The 21,802-nt window shown below is 42.4% G+C and overlaps 1 protein-coding gene across 1 annotated transcript; it reads right to left on the bottom strand.

The window, feature by feature from the left end:
- Positions 1 to 6,688: 6,688 nt before the first annotated feature.
- Positions 6,689 to 8,989, bottom strand: LOC111947673. Its single transcript, XM_023956914.1, has 2 exons — positions 7,805 to 8,989; positions 6,689 to 7,580 (listed from the first exon to the last, which is right to left on the bottom strand). Exons 1-2 carry the CDS (start codon positions 8,393 to 8,395, stop codon positions 7,242 to 7,244), a joined length of 930 nt encoding a protein of 309 aa, XP_023812682.1. The 5' UTR covers positions 8,396 to 8,989; the 3' UTR covers positions 6,689 to 7,241.
- Between the last annotated feature and the right edge of the window lie 12,813 nt (positions 8,990 to 21,802).

The following is a 21,802-nucleotide window of genomic DNA, read 5'->3' as shown; positions in this document are numbered from 1 at the left end:
GTGAGGTACCATGGTTTCCCCAAGGACATTGTATCGGACCGGGGTCCGCAGTTCGTGTCCCGGTTCTGGAGGGAGTTCTGTCGGCTCATCGGCGCTAAGGCCAGCCTGACCTCAGGTTACCATCCGGAGTCCAACGGCCAGACTGAACGCCTCAACCAACAGCTGGAAACCGGCCTCCGGTGCTTGGTCTCCCAGAATCCCTCAACATGGAGCAGGCATCTGGTCTGGGTGGAGTACGCTCACAACACCTTACCCACCTCGGCTACAGGCTTCTCGCCCTTCAAGTGCGTCTTCGGCTATGAACCTCCTCTGTTTGCGGCGCTGGAATCTGAGGTTTCGGTTCCGTTGGTCCATGCCCTGGTCCACCGCTGCTGTCGCATCTGGGCTGCCGCTCGACAGGTCCTGGAACGACAACGGGACAGGGTCAAGACGGCTGCTGACCGCCGCAAGCGTCCCGCTCCAGATTACCATCCCGGACAGAAGGTCTGGCTCTCGGCCAAGAATCTTAATCTACACGTCCCGAGTAGGAAACTGGCCCTGCGGTTTGTGGGGCCATTTCCCATCACCAAGGTCATCAATCCTGCTGCGGTTCGTCGCAGACGAAAATGGCAGCGGACCGACGCAGACCGAAATTCTGATGACCACGGCAGACGAGAAGACCTGGACTGCTCCTGATCGGGCACCATGGACAACCCGAACACCGCGGAAAGCACACCCCCTACAGATGCACGCGACCGCAGACACACGAACGCACTGGGCGCTGTCAGCCGCCCGCTGATCGCCGCAAAAGGAGAGCAGACGCGGCGAAACGAAAACCCCACATCAGAACAATGGGGATCAACCATCCGAAGGATGGGGGAAAACAGCAAGACGGCGAAAGAGAAGGAGACTCGCGGGCACGGAGAACGGCGAAGAATGAGCGCTGAAGGTAAGAGAGAATGAACAATTGTACATCTGACTTAAATAGGACACTGAGCAGGTGAGATAATTGACTGACCCGCCCTAGGGGAGTAACCTGTGACTCTGCAGAGTGTGCCTGCCCGAAATGCGACGAGTCGCTATTTATTGTACTTCACCATTTTATTTCTGTGCCGGTCAGACCAAAGGACTTCAATCACTGCAGTCCTACTTCATCCACATCACAGACTATATTCACTCTAGCCACACAACAGCAAAAAGATATTACTGTATTACTCTTGTGTGCCCAATCCAGCCTTGACAAGACACAATTGAATTGTCATCACAAGCCTTGTCCATGACCTGTGTTCTGCAAAGAGTAGACCCAGAGTTTTGTCAATTGTGTGCTAACTGCAAATTGTGTTTTAGGTTAAGCCCAAAGAATGATGTTTTTCCAAAATTGAGTTAAAGCAATTAATCAACTGGTTTAGAGAATGGTGCTTAATGTTTTAGCAATTGGTATAAACTGTAACACACAATTTGCAATACTCTAATCTAGTCTTTGCAAAACACATGACACATTCTCAGTTTTGACAGTTGTCAAAAAATGTAACACAAAGATGCAAAACACACAACAGAACAAAACTGAAGACACTTGTTGCCAATCAATTGCCGTGAATAGAAGGACAGTTGTAGAACAACTGAGGGGCTTTTGAAAGATGGATGACAGTGGATGAGCTGCACCACGACCTGGACCCAGACAGAGGACAAGAACTTCTGATGAGATCCTGGCCATAGATATTGACTATATGGTGGTTTACGGAATGACCGTGAGGGAATTGGGTCAAAAGGTCAACCCTCAACTCAGCAGAATCGTGTTGTTAATCAGCATCATTTACATGACATTCAACAAGAAAATGAAAGAGAATATTTTGTTTTTTTTTCTTGGAAATGTCACAAAAGATTGCGCATCATACATTAGTTAAACACAAATTCCCAACCATACACCTGATAGAATCTGTTGCCGGCCGTGGACATGGCTCAAGATGATATCTCAGTTGTGTCGAGTAAGATTAAAGGCTTGATTAAAAAAATAACTTACAATTATCTGAGAGGTCAAAAATGAAATTAAAAGACAATCAATCAGCAATGGTTTAAATGATATTTTTAAAAAGAAACAACATTTTTAGTTTAGAGCTGGTTTTGTTGGCCTCCTGCTCAAATTGCTGCTGTATTCCGCTGCGCTTTACTACAGTAAAATGTCATTTGTCTTCATTTATTTGACGCAAGCTTGAAAAACACAGCGCATATCAAAATGATTTAAAAAAATATCCATTTATCATATAGCATCTAACATCGAGATGTTTGATACACAAACAGAATTAAGGCCTACCGGATTGTTCCAATTCTACGGAGCCCCTAAAGGGCCATTGAAAAAAAAAAAAAAATAAGAGTAAATAAGTAATAAAAAAAATGTTTAGAAGTAAAAAAAATTTTTTTGAAGTAAAAAAAAAAAAAAAAAAACTAACTGGTGCGCACCAGTTAGTTTCAGGTGCGCACCAGTTAGTTTCAGGTGCGCACCAGTTAGTTTCAGGTGCGCACCAGTTAGTTTCAGGTGCGCACCAGTTAGTTTCAGGTGCGCACCAGTTAGTATCAGGTGCGCACCAGTTAGTATCAGAAGAAATCAGATGGTTGACCTGCTTGCTCATTGTGCACCAACTAGCTACAGTTGTCTAGAGAATGGCTGAAGTTGAGGATATGGACCTTGTAAACTTTCTGAAAACACGAAATATTACTGACAATGTCATCAAAAAGATTGTGGAAGACAAGGTAAGCAACATTACTGCTGTTAATATTTGCAATATGGTAATTTCAGAACCTCACGTCTCTTTCTCGCACATGCTGTGTGCTTACCATTTTTTATTGTGTGTGTGTGTGTGTGTGTCGGGGGGGGTGTTGTTTTAGATCGACATTAATGTGATAAACGTCATGACTGTCCAGGACTTAACCAAATATATTGAAAGATATGGAGATCAGCTAGCCATTAAAGCGTTCTGTCAGCAAAGAAGCGCCGCGCTGGAAAGGCCAGGATCAAAGTCATCGCTCATGCAGCGAGTAAGAGACAAAATTCAGGGAAACCGAAACCGAAACCAAACCTACACTGGCAACATGGCAGGCCGTCATGCTGGAAACAAGCATGCAACAAAAGACACTCGGCGGATTGAAATGGGATGGCTACATTTTTCTGACGGCAATTATCATCAGGTCCGAACAAGGCATGGAGGCGGGACTCGTCATTTGAGTGTCCAGAAGACGGTCACTATGGAGGAGCTGCTGGAAACAGGAAAGAACTTGTTTTTCTTAAACGGACACTCTTCCAAAGGCGAAGTGGGTGACTTCGAGTTTGACATTCGTGATTTCAGCCACAAGATGGTTCCACTTGGATGCACAGTAAATGAGTTATATGAGCAGACCAAAATAAAAATGCTGCGAATTTATTTGTGTACTCGAGAAAAGGAAAAAGAGGATTCTCCCACAGATGTCATTCTTTCGGACACATCTTCGGATTTTGAACCTTCTGAACCTTCTGAGGACAGATCTGCAAAGGTATGAAGGAATTTATATTTTTTGTACACTGTTGTGTATTATTAATCAGATATATCAAGAGTGTAGATTACTAATGGTTTACATACAAACTATTGCAAAGACTTGACAGATATTTAAACGGTGTTGAAATTTTTTGTTTCGTTGTCCTTTTCACTACGACGCGTAAGTTGGCTTGCAATTCGCGAGAGCACTAAACTTGAATAGTCCACTGCATTTTTCACAGTAAGATCTCATAGAATCCAGGTTTGAGCAGTCCAGGTCCTGTGGTTTTTGATCAGGTGCTTGGTGATCCTAGTGTGAAAAATGCGGCAGAATATTCCTTTATTAGTCCTCAACTTCAGCGCCGTTTTCTCACTTAGAAGAAATTTTAGTTTATTCATAGTTTATTTATAGACATAGTTCATTTAAAATTTGGAAGCATTATTTAGACAACTAAATACGTCTTCGCACACTTTAAAATAACCCTGTTGCTCATCCCTCAATCTTTGACAATGTCATGATTCATGAACGACAAAACATCCTCTATAAATTACATCAACATGAAACAGCAGCTCTGCCTGCGCCTTAGTGTTCATAAAATACATACTTTCTGGACAACAACAACTGTTACAACATTCAAAAGATGCTATATGCTACAAATATGCATGGGGTTGTCTGCATATCTTTGAGGGTGGCACTGGCCACCACATGGGGAGTCTCTACTTGATGCCACATTATTTTCACTTATAAAAAATATTAGCACCGTCAGAATAATTCTAAATCAAGCTAAAACAGTCTTAGCTGAGACTCCTTTAATACATTTATTTCAGGGCCTGAGCGAATGGCAGTTGAGAAAGCTCTCCAAAACAACATGGATGAAACTGTTGAAGAAGACCTGCTGGATCTTTTTTCTAGAATGGGCTCACACTGTCTGCCCTCAGGAGACCATTTACGGGCCTCTTTTTTAACAATGGCACATAAAGTATTGCTTCAAGAGCCAAAGTTTCTAATAGACTGTTTCCACTCCATCATCCACAATGTGGTTCCACCTCTGACTGAAAAAGACATCATGAACCTTTATGAGTCTAAAAAGCCAACAAACAAAAAAGTGGCCCAAACAATAAAGCCAACAGTGGAAAACCTTGATCCACAGCAGCAGTCAGCCTTTAACCATCTGGTAAGGTATGTGAGAAGTGCTGACCAAAAAAAAACTGGAGAAATTCTTGCGCTTCTGCACAGGGTCCACAGTTCTTTGCCAGGACAAAATCGAAGTAACCTTTAATAGGCTGTCTGGTTTAAGTCGAAGATTAGTGGCGCACACCTGCGGTGCCGTCCTTGAATTACCATGTACATATAATTCATACCCAGAGTTTCGAGCAGAGCCGGACAACACTCTGTCAGGTCACTGCTACACAATGGATATTCTGTAAAAGACCAGTGAATCAGTGCTTTTTTTTCCCTGTCTTTTTCCTGTCTCTTTAGTTTTTGGGCTTTTGCTTATGGCACCAATTCCTTTCTAAAAATTTAGCAGTAAACTCAAGAACTATTTGTTGTATTGACTTCAACATTTTATTTTTTTATCAGTCTGAATTTGGTGTAAATGTCAGAATTTAGAGCTCCGTCTCCCCCTCTGGTCACCAGCTGGAACCATCTCAGGAGTTCTAACCACAATTCCTGTATAGTGCACACCTGACTTTCATTCACTCAGCCACAGCATACTTGAGCTCTGTACTGAACTTACCACAAAGTATTGTTTGTGCCACACTGTCTTCCTTATCATATCTTGTATCTGGACCTGATTTTCTGTCTTCTGACCCAGACTCTGGTTGCCTGCCTGGACCCTTGCCGCCACTATTTTGAACACACTGTCTCTCCTCAGATGAAATTATGCCTTTTATTGATTGGCTGACTGACTAAAGTAATTTAAGTTTGTGGACTTTCAGCTGAGCTAATAAACTTGCTGCATTTGGATACAGCCGTCTGCCTGATCTTGTGACAGTGGCGAAGTATTCAGTCACAAGAACAGGCAAGACGGCTGGATCCAAATGCAGCAGGTTTATTAGCTCAGCTAAAAGTCCACAAAGTTAAATTAGAGTCAGGCAGGCGGCCAATCAATAACAGGCATATGTTCATCCGAGGAGAGACGGTATGTTCAAAAAAGTGGCGTCAAGGGTCCAGACAGGCAACCAGAGTCTGGGTCAGAAGACAGAAAATCAGGTCCAGACATAACACTCAGTAAGGAAACCAGTGTGGCACAAACAATGCTTCACACTGAATCCAGCTCAATGAGGTGTTGAAGTATGCTGCGGTAGATGGAGTGAATGAGAGTCAGGTTTGCCGCATCCAGGAAGTGTGGTTAGAACTCTGGAGATGGTTACAGCTTGTGACCAAAGAGAGCGACAGTTCTAAATTCTGACATTAAAGCCAGTTCTGTGTTTCCTTTATCCTAGTTTTTGATACAGCTGTTTTCTCTAATACTTTTCTTGCCATAACTAAAAAAAATCATTCTTTATTGTTTGGATGATCATTCCATGATAAACTGTGTAAAAAAACAACAACACACATGTTAAAGAGCTAAGTTAATGTTTTTGCTAGTTAATTCCACTCCTATTTTGTGGTCATTCAATTTAAAACTGTTCTAAAGCCATAAAAGGTAGAACTTGGATGTTCTTAAATTCAAGATCTGTTCTTTTGTTTTAGCCCTCTCACAGGTATGAGATTGTGGTACTTTATTATTTTTTATTACAGATTTTGTAATGGAAAGAGATTACTGGAAAAGTACAGTTGGAACTAGGATGTTCTTAAATTCAAGATCTGTTCTTTTGTTTTAGCCCTCTCACAGGTATGAGATTGTGGTACTTTATTATTTTTTATTACAGATTTTGTAATGGAAAGAGATTACTGGAAAAGTACAGTTGGAAAACTATGTTAAATACCCTCTGAGCTCTCCCCTAGGTTTTCTAGTGTTTTTGTTACAATAAAACTACATTTGAGGCTCATAAGTGGCTTGTGACTTCTGTTTAAACTAACTAAAAATAGATGAAAACTTTGCATGGAAAATTATTTAGAAGAGCTTGTGCATTTATAATAATCCTCAAATACAAATAATCTAAACAATAACTATTTTTTAATTTCTTCTTGGCTCATGTCTCAGAACATATTTCTGAAATGAAAGATTCTGCACAAAATAAGACCTTCCAAGTGACTTTTTAAGTTTAAATACGTTTTTATATAAATTGAAATTTCAGGCATATTAAACTGTACAAAACAATGTCAAACTATTAAAACTAACATGAAAAAGTGATCAGATTAATAACAAAGGCTTTCAATATGATTTTACTTTTTTGTTAGGGAAAATACATAAAAGATTTTTAAAAATACCTGTAATGTAACTGTTCAGGTTCAAATACATTATAACATGCAAATAAAATAAAATAAAAACATTTCAGCATTAAGGCTAACAATACATGTTTGGTCATAAAACGTGCAGAACTTCTGAACAATTCTGTAATGCGTTGCTTAAATGTTTCACATCTGGCCATCAGAGATCACGGAGGATGTGATCACATTCCTCAAGTGCAAGTACAATTTCAAAGCTTAATGAACATCATTTGAAAATGCAAATCTGATTCAGCCATCAGAATGCTGCACAAGTCGTAAATGTCTGTGTCACATGGCACTGTTGGTCTAAATGTGTAGTTTGCATGACAGTTGTATGTCAGCATCATCCACTGGAGAAATGCAGTAATCCATTGCCATTACCTATCAGGGTTTAAAAGTGCGATCAATTCTCCTCGTAAAAAGAGATAGAGGTCAATGGCCATGTATGCGTCAACAGGAACATTTAGACTGTTTTCTGCCATAATGTGGGTACAGAGGGTGAAAACATCATCATCACAAGCAATGTTGCTGCGGTGGATACAGTCATCTTCACCCCTGGCCAGATCTTCCTCTGACACTTGGCACAAATAATCCTCAGTCTCATAAAGTTCAGGAATCAAGAACATTGCATTAGGACGCCCATGAGGAACATGTTCATTACTAGATGGACGAATCACATGGCTGTTCCATGTTTCTTTAGTGGAGTCCAACTCATCCTGCAGAAGTGACAAAAAAAATCTAAATACTGGAATTCATTAATCAACAAGTCATAAAAATGCAGTTACATAAGTCTTAATTAATATAAGGGCCTATTTGTTTGCCTTTTTAATACAATGCAAGTACAATTTTTGAGATCTAACCCTATGTTGCTCCTTTCTGATTTAAATAGAAAGCTGTGTAGACATACAAGAATATGATTAAGTCAATTTTCCCCTCCTACCTGTATCAGTCCAAGGAGGCAGAACAACATGAGGTTCTTGTCCAAAAAGTCACCAACAAAATACCCTTCATCTTTTAGTCTTTGAAAGTGGTCCAGCCAAAAGTCCACACACTCTTTGCGGAGAAAGCCCCACCAACTTTCTATTCTCTGATTAGTTGTGCTTCTTCCCCAAATAAAACTTCTTTCACCAGCATGAGCATCATCATTGTTGCGACGAAGATAACATTGCATATCTCGAATGGAGGTGTTTTCTGTCCCCATATCGGTTCTCAGGATCCGAGCACATCCATCCAACTCCTTTATGGTCTCAAGGAAATAACGTCCAATAACTTTGGGGTCACTGCTGGTAAAGTATGCATTAACCCTCCTTGAAAATCCATCAATGGCTCCATTGATGCATATACCCAAGGGTTTCAGTTTGTCGTATGAGTCAACATGCCATACAAAGTTTGGCCCCCTGGCAAAATACGCTCGTCTATGCAGTCTTCTACTTCTTCGTGCTTGTGTGCCCTCGGGGTCGAGAGTTGAAAGAATCAGGCGAACATCTTCTTTCCTGGTGTGCAAACCATTTTCTTTGCACTTACTGTGCATCCATCTGTAGCCATGCAAAGCACCCGAACCTTGGAGCTGCTCTCTTATGAACTAAACAGATTCCTCTAAACTGTCAAAGTGGATTCGGCGAAACAGTCCATTATTTTTCAGAACTTGTTTTAAGGTTCTCAAACTGAGAATGATTTGATGTTTTCTAATTAAAATACGAAGGATGTCCTTATAGGCAAGGCCTAAGTTAAAGTAAAACTTTATTAGGTCCAGTTTATCCATAGTTGAATGGCAGTTCAATGGTAAAGCACTGAGAAATCAGGGTCACATCTTCCGTCTTTTCACAAAGAAATTGCCTAGAAAAGGAAAATAACAGAGGTAGGATTACCAGTAGTGTTAAAAACATCCTAATTAAAGAAACATTTACATAAAATTTTACAAACAATTTTGTAATTCAATATGTTTGTGTTGTGCAACAAAAATACAACTAAAAGATTAGTTGTACATTACTGATTGTACAGAAATTTGGTGCGTAATAAATTTTCATGTGTCAGGATTAGGTTAATACATACGTGCTAACAACATTAGCTGTGCTAATAACAGATTTAGCCATGGATCAACTTAAACTGGTATAACCATCAGCCTTTATTTAAAGTTATTTATTTAACTGGTGCGCACCTGAAACTAACTGGTGCGCACCTGAAGCTAACTGGTGCGCACCTGAAACTAACTGGTGCGCACCTGAAGCTAACTGGTGCGCACCTGATACTAACTGGTGCGCACCTGATACTAACTGGTGCGCACCTGATACTAACTGGTGCGCACCTGAAACTAACTGGTGCGCACCTGATACTAACTGGTGCGCACCTGAAACTAACTGGTGCGCACCTGAAGCTAACTGGTGCGCACCTGAAGCTAACTGGTGCGCACCTGAAACTAACTGGTGCGCACCTGATACTAACTGGTGCACACCTGAAACTAACTGGTGCGCACCTGAAGCTAACTGGTGCGCACCTGAAACTAACTGGTGCGCACCTGAAACTAACTGGTGCGCACCTGATACTAACTGGTGCGCACCTGATACTAACTGGTGCGCACCTGATACTAACTGGTGCGCACCTGAAACTAACTGGTGCGCACCTGAAGCTAACTGGTGCGCACCTGAAACTAACTGGTGCGCACCTGAAACTAACTGGTGCGCACCTGATACTAACTGGTGCGCACCTGATACTAACTGGTGCGCACCTGATACTAACTGGTGCGCACCTGAAACTAACTGGTGCGCACCTGATACTAACTGGTGCGCACCTGAAACTAACTGGTGCGCACCTGAAGCTAACTGGTGCGCACCTGAAGCTAACTGGTGCGCACCTGAAACTAACTGGTGCGCACCTGATACTAACTGGTGCGCACCTGAAACTAACTGGTGCGCACCTGAAGCTAACTGGTGCGCACCTGACACTAACTGGTGCGCACCTGAAACTAACTGGTGCGCACCTGATACTAACTGGTGCGCACCTGATACTAACTGGTGCGCACCTGATACTAACTGGTGCGCACCTGAAACTAACTGGTGCGCACCTGAAACTAACTGGTGCGCACCAGTTAGTTGTTTTTTTTTTTTTTACTTCAAAAAAAGAATTTTTTACTTCTAAAAAAAATTTTTTTACTTCAAAAAAAAATTTTTTTCCTCCATTTTTTTTTTTTAATCAATGGCCCTTTAGGGGCTCCGTACAATTCTGAACAAATCAAAAGATTCTTTTTTTTTTTTTCTTTCAAACTTGACCTCTCCAACAGCTGGGCAGGCAGATGAGAGCTGAGGGCCTCTTGTGTTGGATATATTTTACCTTAACAATAGGGGTTATTAATCTTCATACAAACCAGAGGTATGTCTGAATAAACCCCTTTTGTAATTGAGGCCAAACTTTATTAATTTCAACCATGTTTGAAAATCTTGGGTGTTGGACTGGACGGAAAAGGAAAGAAGGGATGTTAGAGAGAGGGGGTAGGAGGGTGATAATAGGAGGGGAGGGGGGATAAGACCATGAAGCAGCATAAAGCAACAAGTTTACTGGTTGTTTATCATTACGGTAAGGTTCAAACGTAGTACAAAAAGGGCAGGGCCTGTCCACACACACACTCAAATGTTATCAACACACCTGTTAGCTGCAAAAATGTCCACATGTCGACATGTACACAAAACAGATAGTGTTCACACGCATACTTATGCCTTTAAACCAACTAGTGTGAAATATTTCAGTCATTCAATCATACAAACTGTTAGTGCAAAGGTGAGCTAACACCTGTGCTCAGGTGAGTGTTAATGTTCTTCTAAAATGGATGGTGGAACGTGAAAAGAAGGAGGGAGAGTGCCCAGCCATCCCCACCCCAAGACCCCCGCCGCAGCAGCAGCGGCAGCCGGAATCCCCCTAACGCCACACGGGAACAGGCAGGGAACAACCGCCGCCCGGGCGACCAAGCCCGCCACCCAGGCCAGGGCCAGCAGGACCGCCGCAAGGCCCCCAGAGCCAGAGAGCAGGGAAGCACGGAGGGAAAGAGAGCGCCGCCCCAGCCCCACCAGGAGAGCAGCCCCCCCGCCGCGCCGGGAGAGCCCAACGCAGGGCCCCACCGGAGAAGGACGCCCACAGCCCCAGACGAGCACCCCATCACCACCCAGGAGTTCCGGGCATCCCCCCGCCCCAACCCCAGGTACGAGCCAGGACCCCCCAAGGGAGACCCGCTCCGCACTCCAGGCAGCCACCCACCTGGCCCATGGTTGGTCCAGGGAGGAGCAAGGCAGGGGCCCGCCGCCCCCACCCAGGAGGGGGGAACCCCGGGGAAAAAAGGGGGCCCACAAGGGGTGTTGTAAATATGGCCCGACCAGGCTCGGCCACAGTTGGAAATTTGGAGGGGCCCAGCGCTCAGGGGCAAGGACCAGGACCCACCCCCCAGGGACACGAACACCCCCGGCTCAGGTGTAATGTGGACCCCCCCCCCCCTCACATTACTCAAACTTTATTTATTTATATTGCGCCTTTTATTTCAGTTAAAAACACAAAGCACTTAACAAAAAAGCAGATAAAATAATCATAAAAAATGAAAATTATTAAAAACAGAAAAACACAGGACAATCACACAGAGATGGGACCCTGAACACACAAAGAACTGCAGCTAAAGAAGGTCTTGCTTGGTACTGCTGTGAGGAAACAATATAAGTAAGTAAGTAAATACATTTTACTTACTTACCTTTCACAGACAAAAGTCACAAGGTGCTTCACAGGTTAAAATACGTATATATATACACATAAAACATAAAAGATAAAAAAAAGCATAAACCACGTAAAACATTCATCTCAAGCCCAATAAAAGCAGTTTCCGTTAAAATGCTTTGCAAAAATAAAAAGTTTTTAGTTGACTTTTAAAAGAATTCACAGAGTCCAGGGAACATAGGGACAATGGAAGTTCATTCCAGAGTTTGGGAGCGACAGCCTGGAAGGATCTGTCTCCTTTAGTTCGGAACCGTCTGCGAGGGACCGTCAACAGGTTCTAAACCGCAGACCTCAGTGCATGAGATGGTTTATAAGGGGCGATCAGATCGCAAACATATGGCGGAGCTTGAGAATGAAGGGCCCTAAAAGTCAAAACTAAAATTTTGTATTGATAACGGTAAGCAACCAGGAGCCAATGAAGAGCTTTGAGGATCGGGGAGATGTGATCTCTTCTCTTGGTGCGGGTCAAGATCCTCGCAGCAGAGTTCTGGATCAGCTGCAGGCGAGACAGCTCCTTCATATACTGAGGATCCATTCATTCCAAGGCCCAGCCCAACCACAGGGGTCATTGCCACAGTACCCACCCAACACAGAGCGGCCTAGGGCCCACTCCATGGCAATCAGACCACAGAGCGGGACCCCTGCCAGCCCAATGACAATGGGCACTGCAGCAACAACACCCCCTACAGGTTAAGATGGTGGTGCCCCAGAACAGTGGATCCTGCTTAGACCCTGCTTCTCAGTGAAGAAAAACTGCTAAAAAAATCCTGATTACAGTAAAACAGAAAAAACATCAGAGGTATCCACATGAAGGATGAACATCCCTGTTGTCCAGGATAGATAGAGGATGTAACAGGACTGTTAAAGAAAAATTAGCTTATCTAGCACTACAACTACATTTAGGAGCGGCAGTGGTTCAGGCGCTTGAGCAGGTTGTCGAATGATCGAAGGGTCGGCGGGACGATCTCCGTTCCCCTAAACCAACTGTTGTTGTGTCCTCGGGCCAGACACTTCACCCTCCTTGCCTCCAGTGTGGCTCCACTGGTGTGTGAATGTGTATGAATGATCCCGGTGATGGTCAGAGGGGCCATAGGCATGAACTGGCAGCCACGCCTCTGTCAGTCTGCCCCAGGGCAGCTGTGGCTTCAACAGTAGCTTACCATCGCCAAGTATGAATGAGTAGTGAATGAGCGCATTGAGTGTCCGGAAAGGCGCATATAAATCCAATCCATTATTATTATTATTATTACACGTTTGAATAGTGCAGCTGATGGGCTTCATCCAGATGGAATTGGGAGAAAGCTGAGGGCGCGAGACGTGGTCCACAGCCTAAGAAAAGGAGAACAGACGAGCCAACTGGAATCTAGAATCACTGCCGCTCCCCTGGAGGGGAGTGGGAAAGTAGGAAAAGACACGAATTGCACTGCACCAAACAGAGGGATGGAGGACTAAATGATCAAGAATAATAGAGAGGAATAGATGAGAATAAAGGACTGCACCATACTTTTCTCAGCTTCTGACTGCTAGCTGCCAATTAACAACTAATGAATTAGATATTCTCTGTTTCTAGCTAGCCGGGTGATAATCATGTCCAAAAAGGAATATTTAAGCCTAACTTTGAATGTATAAACTATGTTGGCCTCTCTTACATGAGCTGGGAGCTTATTCCATAAGACAGGGGCATAGGGGCTAAAGGCTCTACCTCCAACTGTACTTTTAGGGTGTATTCAGACTGGAAAAAAACGTTGGTATGGACCCAGTCCGCTTAATTTGGTCTGGATCGAGTCCTGGACCGTGTGTTTCGTCTGGATTCAGACTGCCGTCACTCACAAGTTGTGAACGTCTGAATGACCATCAGGCTCAACCCTTTCTACTGGCTTTTTGGTCTGGTGGAGGCTGCAAGGCGGTTACTGGCAAGAAGACACCTAAGAAGATATGCTGATGAGTGTTTATGACATATAGATTGGTAAATGGCGTAAATGGCGTATACTTAAATAGTGCTTTTCTACCTTCTTTGAAGGCCTAAAGCACTTCATAGTCACAGATTGTACACATATACACTACAGACTAAAAGTAAAAAAATCCTGTGGCTGTTAGACTGGAACTGCCTCGCTCTCGACGCATCCACCCAGTTTTCCATTTCAGCAAGTTGAAGCCAGCTAGAGACTCGCCCCTTTAACCCGCCCCAGTGCCCCCTCTGGCTCCTCGTTTCGTGAATGGTGGTCCAGTCTAGACAATAAAAGCACTACTTGCATCCAGACGAGTGGGTCGGGGCATACAATACTTTGTCGACAGGGAGGGTTACGGTTCTGCGGATCATCGATGGGTCCCAGATTGTCACGTCCTCACCCAGGATCTTGTCACCTGTTTCCATCGGGGCCATCCTGAACAACCTCGACGTCCGTCTGGATACCGGACTTAGAGGGAGGGGTTCTGTCATGAAATGTCTGTTTTGTTGTTTTGACTGGCAGTCTGTGGTTTCTCCTGAATGTCCTCCTCCTCCCTGAGGCCTCCTGTATGAGTCACAGCTGCAATCAGTAATTATGCCTCTACTAAAGGTGTGGCTTTTTCTGTGTTCTGTGTCTGAGCGTCTAAGTACCTTCTCTAATTTTTTAGTTCTGTATTAAATCCTGCTCTAATTGAGGATTTGTGTCATGTCCTTCCTGCTTCTGAGATTCTTCCCTGGCCACTCCGTTACAAAAGGAAAGACCATGAAAAACTTCCTGTTAAAGCCACACCAATAAATTAACATATTTTTAAAGAGCTGTAATGTAGAAATTTTTCCATATAGTTTTTATCGAAGGTAAAAAAAATCAAACCAGTATTTTCCCTAATCTCAATATACCTAGTCACAGCTAGTCTACCCTTTATTCGCATGGAATGAAGGCTAGAACCTTGTACAAACTTTAACCTGAAGCTGCATTAAAAGTTCAAGATGAAGCATTACTTTATCATCTAGCAGAAAACATGCCCATAGATCCAATTAAAGGCAGAGAGTAAGTTGTTTTCAATGTTATCCTATCTGCAAGCACATCTGAAAAAAAATATTTTCTTGGGAAGTCATAAGTCAGTTGAACCTGTTTCTAGCTAAGTAAGAAGGAATCTGAAGGCGAATGTGCACTGAGTTAATTCTTCCTGTGAAGTTTGTCTGTGTTGAATAATATACATTAGAGATGGGATTTATGACTCTTTGGAGTGATTAGGAACTCTGTAAAAACAATTGCATAGTTTATATATATATACATATATATACTACTAGTACATGTTTGTTAGTTATGTTTGTTAGCTATATGTTTTAGTCAGGCCTAAAAATGACATAATTTGCTTTTTCGTTAGAAGTTTTGGTGCTTGCAGAATTACAGTTTTCCGTTCTTCCATAATTGTGCGTCCTGCTGCGCTTAAGTTATGACCAAGATATTTTACCTGTTCCTTGCACAGCTGTAATTTATTTCTACTGACTTTGTGGCTTTCATCAGCTAAATGTTTTAACAGTGCCACTGAATCCTTACAAGTTTTTTTTTTTTTTATCTGGTGAAGCTATCAGTACATCATCTACATAAATTAGTATTTGACTTCCCCCTGGAGGGTAGAATTTTGCCATGCTCGCAATCATTACTTGAGAATAAATAGTAGGGCTTTCGCAATAACCTTGCGGTAGTCTGTTGTAAGTGTACCTTGGGTTGTCATATGTGAACGCAAACCCGTACTGTCTGTCCTTGTAAACAGGCACAGGAAAGAATGCATTACTAATGTCTACCACTGTGAAGACGGTTGCATCCGATTGTGAGGAGTTCAGTAATGTATAGGGGACAGGCACGCAGGGTGCTCTTTGAGTAACTGCATTGTTTACCGCTTGTAAGTCCTCCAACCAGTGGAGGGTGCCTGTTTTTTCACTGGAAATATGGGAGTGTTACACAGTGAGCTATTGCACTTGATAATAACTCCTGCAGCTATTAAATCTTTAATTACTGGTTTTACTCCTTGTTGTGCATCTGGTTTAACAGGGTATTGTTGATTACATGGTCTATAGTCTGTTTTTGGTCTAATCTGAACTGGTAAAGCGCCTTTAATTAACCCTACAGCTGTGGGTCCTTTAGACCACAGGGTTTCAGGGAGCTCTTTTGAACAGATCTTCCTCCTCCTCAGTTAACGCTAATATTCATTTGGCACAGTCTTTTGGTTTTTCTTGCAAATTGCACACTCATTTTAACAGAGGTCGTCCAAAACAAACCCAGTTGAGGGACTCCCCTGGATGTGGGGTGGTAGTGTTGGAATCCAGTCATCAGCACTTTCCCCCATCCTAACCATATCTCCCAGATCGTGCCACTGCTGATTGTGCCCTTTCAGCACAGAGACGTGTGGGGGCGCCACATGTGATTAAAATTCAACTTGTTTTCTCCCATTTTTACAGCTACAGCTCCAGTGCTTTGCTCGTCTGCATACATATTCGTACTGTAGCAGTGATTTTAGTTGGAGTTGCTCTTGCCAGCCGCTGTTCATACTCATAGTCTGGAGCAGGTGATTTTTTTGTACCACAAGGTCACGTGCATTTCATCTGGAGACATTTCATCTGGAGACTTTTCATGTGGAGACATTTCATCTCCTACATCTATGATATGTTTTTATGTTTCTGCTAAAAGAGCAAATCCTGTGTTCATTGGAGGTTTGTCTACAACATCCAAGGTGTAACAGTAATAGGGGAGCCTCCCCCTTTTACCACAAAGAGTCCGCCTTCTTTCATCTCATTTTTACGTTGAGCTTCAATCTGTCCTTGAGAAGTGGGGACGAGTGCGATGTTTAACAACCACAGTGCCTCTCTTCCTAGCAGGTTGACTGGACATTCTGGAAACATAAGGACTGATAACTCACAACTAGTTCCACAAGGATGTGTTAGTTGCACTAACTCTGACTGAGAAATGTACACGGTTTCACCATTTGCTGCTTTCTCTGAAACACGCGTGGCTGCAGGCTTTGATCCTGGAATTGGTTCCTTCATAGCTGTTCTACATGCACCAGTGTCACACAAAAAAATCATTTCTTTTCCATTTATCCTTAATTTAACTTCTGGATTAACATCTGCATAAGCCAATAAATCCTGGAAGTTTATCAACACCTCATCATTTCTATCTGACTCATCATTCTGCTTTTCAGGGAGTCCTGTATCAGAAAATGCAAGGCCCCCTGTCCCCTGGCCTAGTCATGCTTGTTCTTTTTTTTCGGGGCAGTCCCGAGTTATGTGTCCTTTCCACAGGTCCAACACCCTGGACAGGGGTAACCATAAGCTCCTCTCTGACGTCCTCCTCTACCTCTGAAACCTCTTCTGTTACGTCCTCTAAAATCTTCGCTGCTTCGGCTATCTCCACCGTGATAAAACACTCCCTCAAAGAATGCTCCCACAGTTTTTTTGTTTCTCTTTTCTTTCACTACCTTTTCAGCATGTAGTGCGTGATTCAAATACTGTTCTAATGTTCCTGATGATAAATCAATGTAATGTTTTTGTACCCATCTTATATTTGCATCTTTTGATCTAGCATGTATAGCATTTTTAAGTTGCTGCTGAAACGGCCCATCCGCTCGTCGATCATCCTCTAAACCAGAGTGAAATTTAAAAGTAGACATCATGTGTAGTCTATAATCATCAAAGCTTTCCTCATCCTTTTGTTTTATTCTACCAATCTCTGTGTAGTTAGCTCTGCGTCTAAAACGCGCCACTACTCTGTCTCTCAAACCTTGAACTCGTTGCTCCAGTAGGCCTGAACCCTGAATCACAGGGGCGTTGCCATCCATAGAATTCCAATCTCCCTAAACATAATGCCAATCAGGCCCCAAAGTTGCCATCCACACCTGCTGCACCTCCTGACCATTCAGATGGTATGATCGTCTCAAACTTTCCATGTCCTGCACAAACTGATTCACATCTGCTTTGTAAGAAATTACACCTTCTATAGCTTTTTAACATCTTCCATTGTCCATAGTCGGGGGTTGATTATCTCCTGCCTGGAAGTTTGCAACCTGGATCATTGGAAATGATTCTATCAGTGCTGATGCTTCTTCAGGTGCAGGGGAGACAAGAGAAAGTCCTTCTCCCGCCGTTTTTGACCACTGTAATTTCTGCCCTGTCTTTGATCTAGTCATCATTCCTGTTTGAGAAGATTCTCCATCATAAGGTGGGGGATCCTTTACTAACTGAGGGTAAAGTTATCTTTTCTTGTCCTTTCTTTAATCGCATCCTGCAATGCAATTATTCTCTGAGTGTTTCACCTTCCATTAAATCGATAGTCTTTTACCCATTTATCCAAATGCTTGATTTTTGTGGGATCCTGACTTTCCACATACTTCAAATCCTTGCTCTGCAAACTTTCTTTTGGACTTTCCTTACTCTGTGTCTTTCCCATTTTTCAAAAACTATTGTTTTTTTTAACAGTTCAAAAACACAAGCTGCAAATACAGCAATTTGCATAATACAGCAACAACAAAACAGACAGCAAATTGTCAAGGATTTGAATTCGGACACAAAAGCAGGACGGCAGAAGTTTGAATCAAACTAAGGATCCTTTACAGTTTTTCTCAGTCGCTTTAGTACAATTCTCAGATCATAATGACATTCCCCAAACTATTTGTTCAATCTTCACATCATGATGTCACTTGTGCACATATAAGCAGTTTCTCACTTCTTTGAACAAGTTGCAATTGCTTTGGTACATCCATGCAAATGATTATGTACAATTCTCTGCTCTTTGCTACATTATCAATTGTTTGTGTCATGTTGATCAAAATGTATTATATAGTTCAATGTGCAATAGTCTTATTCCTCAAACACCTAGTCATTAGTTCATCGTATAAGTCATTAACTACAAAATGGTTGACCAAGTTGTCATAATGTGACAAACATATTTCTATACATCTCCATTATAAGTTTTTGTCTAAATCACAGCAGATGCCTGCAGAGGCTGGATAAGACACTCTAAAAGACTCTTTCCACGCTGCATTGCAAGAGAGGATATTTGCTGTGATGTGGATGAGAATTTGTGGCCTAACATACAGGAACGACAAGAGGTGTAGGAAGACCACACCTATACCTACTGCACTGCCTGTACTGTTGTACAGAATATTGTCCTATCTTTTTTTTCCCTTTAAGTTACTGTTTGCAGTGGGTTTTTTCGATGTTGGTATGACATGGTCGGTCAACAAATTACAATATGAACAATAAAAGTGTAAATGTGAATCTTGTTCAGTCTCCTGCAATCAAACAAAAAAGCTGTAACTTACATTTTACAATAATTGTCATCAAAACTTTAGCCATAGTTTACATCAGAACCTCCCTCTGAAGTACACAGTTATATTGACAACATGACTAAGCAATTTGACTGTCGTTCGTAGACAATGACGCAAGGACTTGACATTCTGATGGCACTGATATGTTCAATGACATAAAGACTTAGTTTTGAGAGATGAACCAAAGATTTTGAGCAAGTTACAGGCTTTTGCAAGAAATCTATAGTGTTTTGTTGTTTGTACAAATTGTTTTGAAAAATGCACACAAACATTTGCAAACTTCAATTCTGATCTGAGAATTGTACTAAAGCGACTGAGAAAAACTGTAATCCAAAGAAGGCTCTTAAACTCGTGAAGACCGAGGTAAAACAAGTAGAACGATCCGGTGACAAGTGAAACAAAAACAGGAGCTTATATACACATCATAAATTGAAAACAGTTGGGTAAACAGGTGCCGGTGAAAACCGGGGTAAGTCACCTAAAGAACCAATGGAACACATAACATGAGTTAACAAAATAAAACCCCGAACACGGAAGTGAGACACAAATTAACCGCCCTGGCCCCGGCTCCTGACACAAATACAGCGATTTGTAAAGAAAATCACATTCACACACTTTTTACTTTACTTATTTATAAATGCCGGGTTTTTAATTATCTTTAATTCTTACAGCTCAAAGTTACAGCTGGGATTTTTTATTTCATATCTAAACATACATATATTTATTATTTTATTTAACACAGGATTTCGAGGACCCCGCCGTCCTTGCCTGATAATGTCTAGAATTCTGAGGGCTTTTACACGGAATTTAACGGACTCTGCTGTTCTCTGTTCTTACGGAATTTCATAGGACCCCGCCGTCCTTTCTGTTATCTTTCTCCTTCGGTGTACCGTCAACCTTTCGGACTCCAGCCAACGGGATGGGCACCAGCTCCAACAAAGGGTTGACTCACCTAGGAGTCAGCTGTGGCCACAGTCTCCTGGGGCCCACCACGCTTGCTGGAATCCTCGGGTATGTTGGTATCCGGCTCGGAGGACCAATAAATGTTGGGTTAAAACAACCTGCAACATCAGAAAACATTTATTGCAATATGTCTGTCTTTTCAGTCTTCCCACATCATCTTTGGACCTGCAAAGCCTTTTCTCACGGATAACTAACACAGAGCGTCCTTCGATTCAGGTCTAGACACAGATAACATGTAGTTCTCATGCTGAAAACTGGGAAGACGCAAGTTTTCATGCTGATGCTGGGAAGACGCTAAGATAGTCGGTTTCCCCCCAAGAGTTTTACCTCCACCTTCCTGTGAAACACAGTTGGACACACACACTTCTGCAAACATGATTTTATCACCTATATAGCTAGGTAATGCATTATAGCAAATATGAGAAAAGGTCAGAGGATTGAGGTCAGCATTCTGGATGTACTGAAGCTGTTTTACAGCTCGTTTGGACAGGCCGGTGAGCAGGCCGTTACAGTAGTCTAACCTACTGGAGACAAATGCATGGATAAGTATCTCCAGGTCTCGCTTTGAGATTATGTTTTTGATTTTGGCAATGTTTTTCAGGTGGTAAAATGCCGCTGATGTTACTGACTTGATATGGCTGTTAAAGTTCAGGTCAGAGTCCATGATTACCCCTAGATTTCTGACTTGATTTGAGGGTTTAAGAGACAGAGAATGAAGGTAGCTGCTGACAATTTCTCTTTGTTTCTGTGGGCCAAAAACAATAACTTCGGTCTTGTCTGAGTTTAGCTGGAGAAAGTTGTTCTGCATCCACGCGCTGATCTGTTGGAGGCAGTGGTTGAGAGAATCCACCGGCCCATATTCACCTGTTGTCAGTGACACATAGATCTGAGTATCATCTGCATAGTTGTGATAAGATATGTTATTACTGCGTATTAACTGCCCTAGTGGCAGCATGTAGAGGTTGAACAGAAGGGGTCCCAGGATCGATCCCTGGGGCACACCACAATTCAAGCCCATGTAGTCTGAGACACAACTCCCAATTTCAACAAAATATTTCCTGTCTTCTAGATAAGACTTGAGCCAACTTAGGGCAGATCCAGAGATGCCAACCCAGTCTTGGAGTCTGTGCAAAAGGATCCCATGATCAACAGTATCAAAGGCAGCGCTCAGGTCTAGCAGGATTAAGACAGAGACTTTTCCATCATCAGTGTTCAGGCGGATGTCATTGGTTACCTTGATAAGAGCAGTTTCTGTGCTATGATGGGGTCTAAAACCTGACTGGAAAACATCAAACGAATTTTTTAATAAGAGAAAGTCAGTGAGCTGTTGGTAAACAACTTTTTCAAGGACTTTTCCTAAAAATGGCAGATTAGAGATAGGTCTGTAATTATTCAGTACAGTGGGATCAAGACCGCTCTTTTTCAGGAGGGGTTTAATGACTGCAGTTTTTAAGGCCTCTGGAAATGTTCCAGATTGAAGAGACATGTTAACTATTTGAGTAATTGATGGCAACACACTGTTCAAGACAGACTTTAGAAATCTAGTGGGTAACACATCAAGGCAGCATGTAGACGAGCTCAGACGGGTGATGGTCTCTTGGACAGTTTGGTCAGTGACAGGTATAAAGTGAGTCAGCTTAGAGTGAGTAGGTGGCCGTTCGATAGTTATATGTGTTGTGGAGTTGATGGCTTTTTTAATGCCCTGAACCTTGTCATTGAAAAATACAGCAAACTCATTACATTTAGGTGTACAAACCAGTTCTATTGGTAGCTGGGTTGGAGGGTTAGTTAATCTGTTAACTGTTGTGAACAGGATACGAGAGTTGCTGCTGCAACTTCCAATTATTTCAGAGAAGTACCTTTCCCTTGTTCTGCATAAGATCTGGTTATAAGCGTACAACTCCGCCTTATATATTCCATAATGAACCTGGATTTTTGACTTGCGCCACTT

This window comes from Oryzias latipes, chromosome 7 (assembly GCF_002234675.1).
Source record: "Oryzias latipes chromosome 7, ASM223467v1".
Taxonomy (NCBI): domain Eukaryota; kingdom Metazoa; phylum Chordata; class Actinopteri; order Beloniformes; family Adrianichthyidae; genus Oryzias; species Oryzias latipes.
This window is presented reverse-complemented; position numbering and strand designations above follow the sequence as displayed.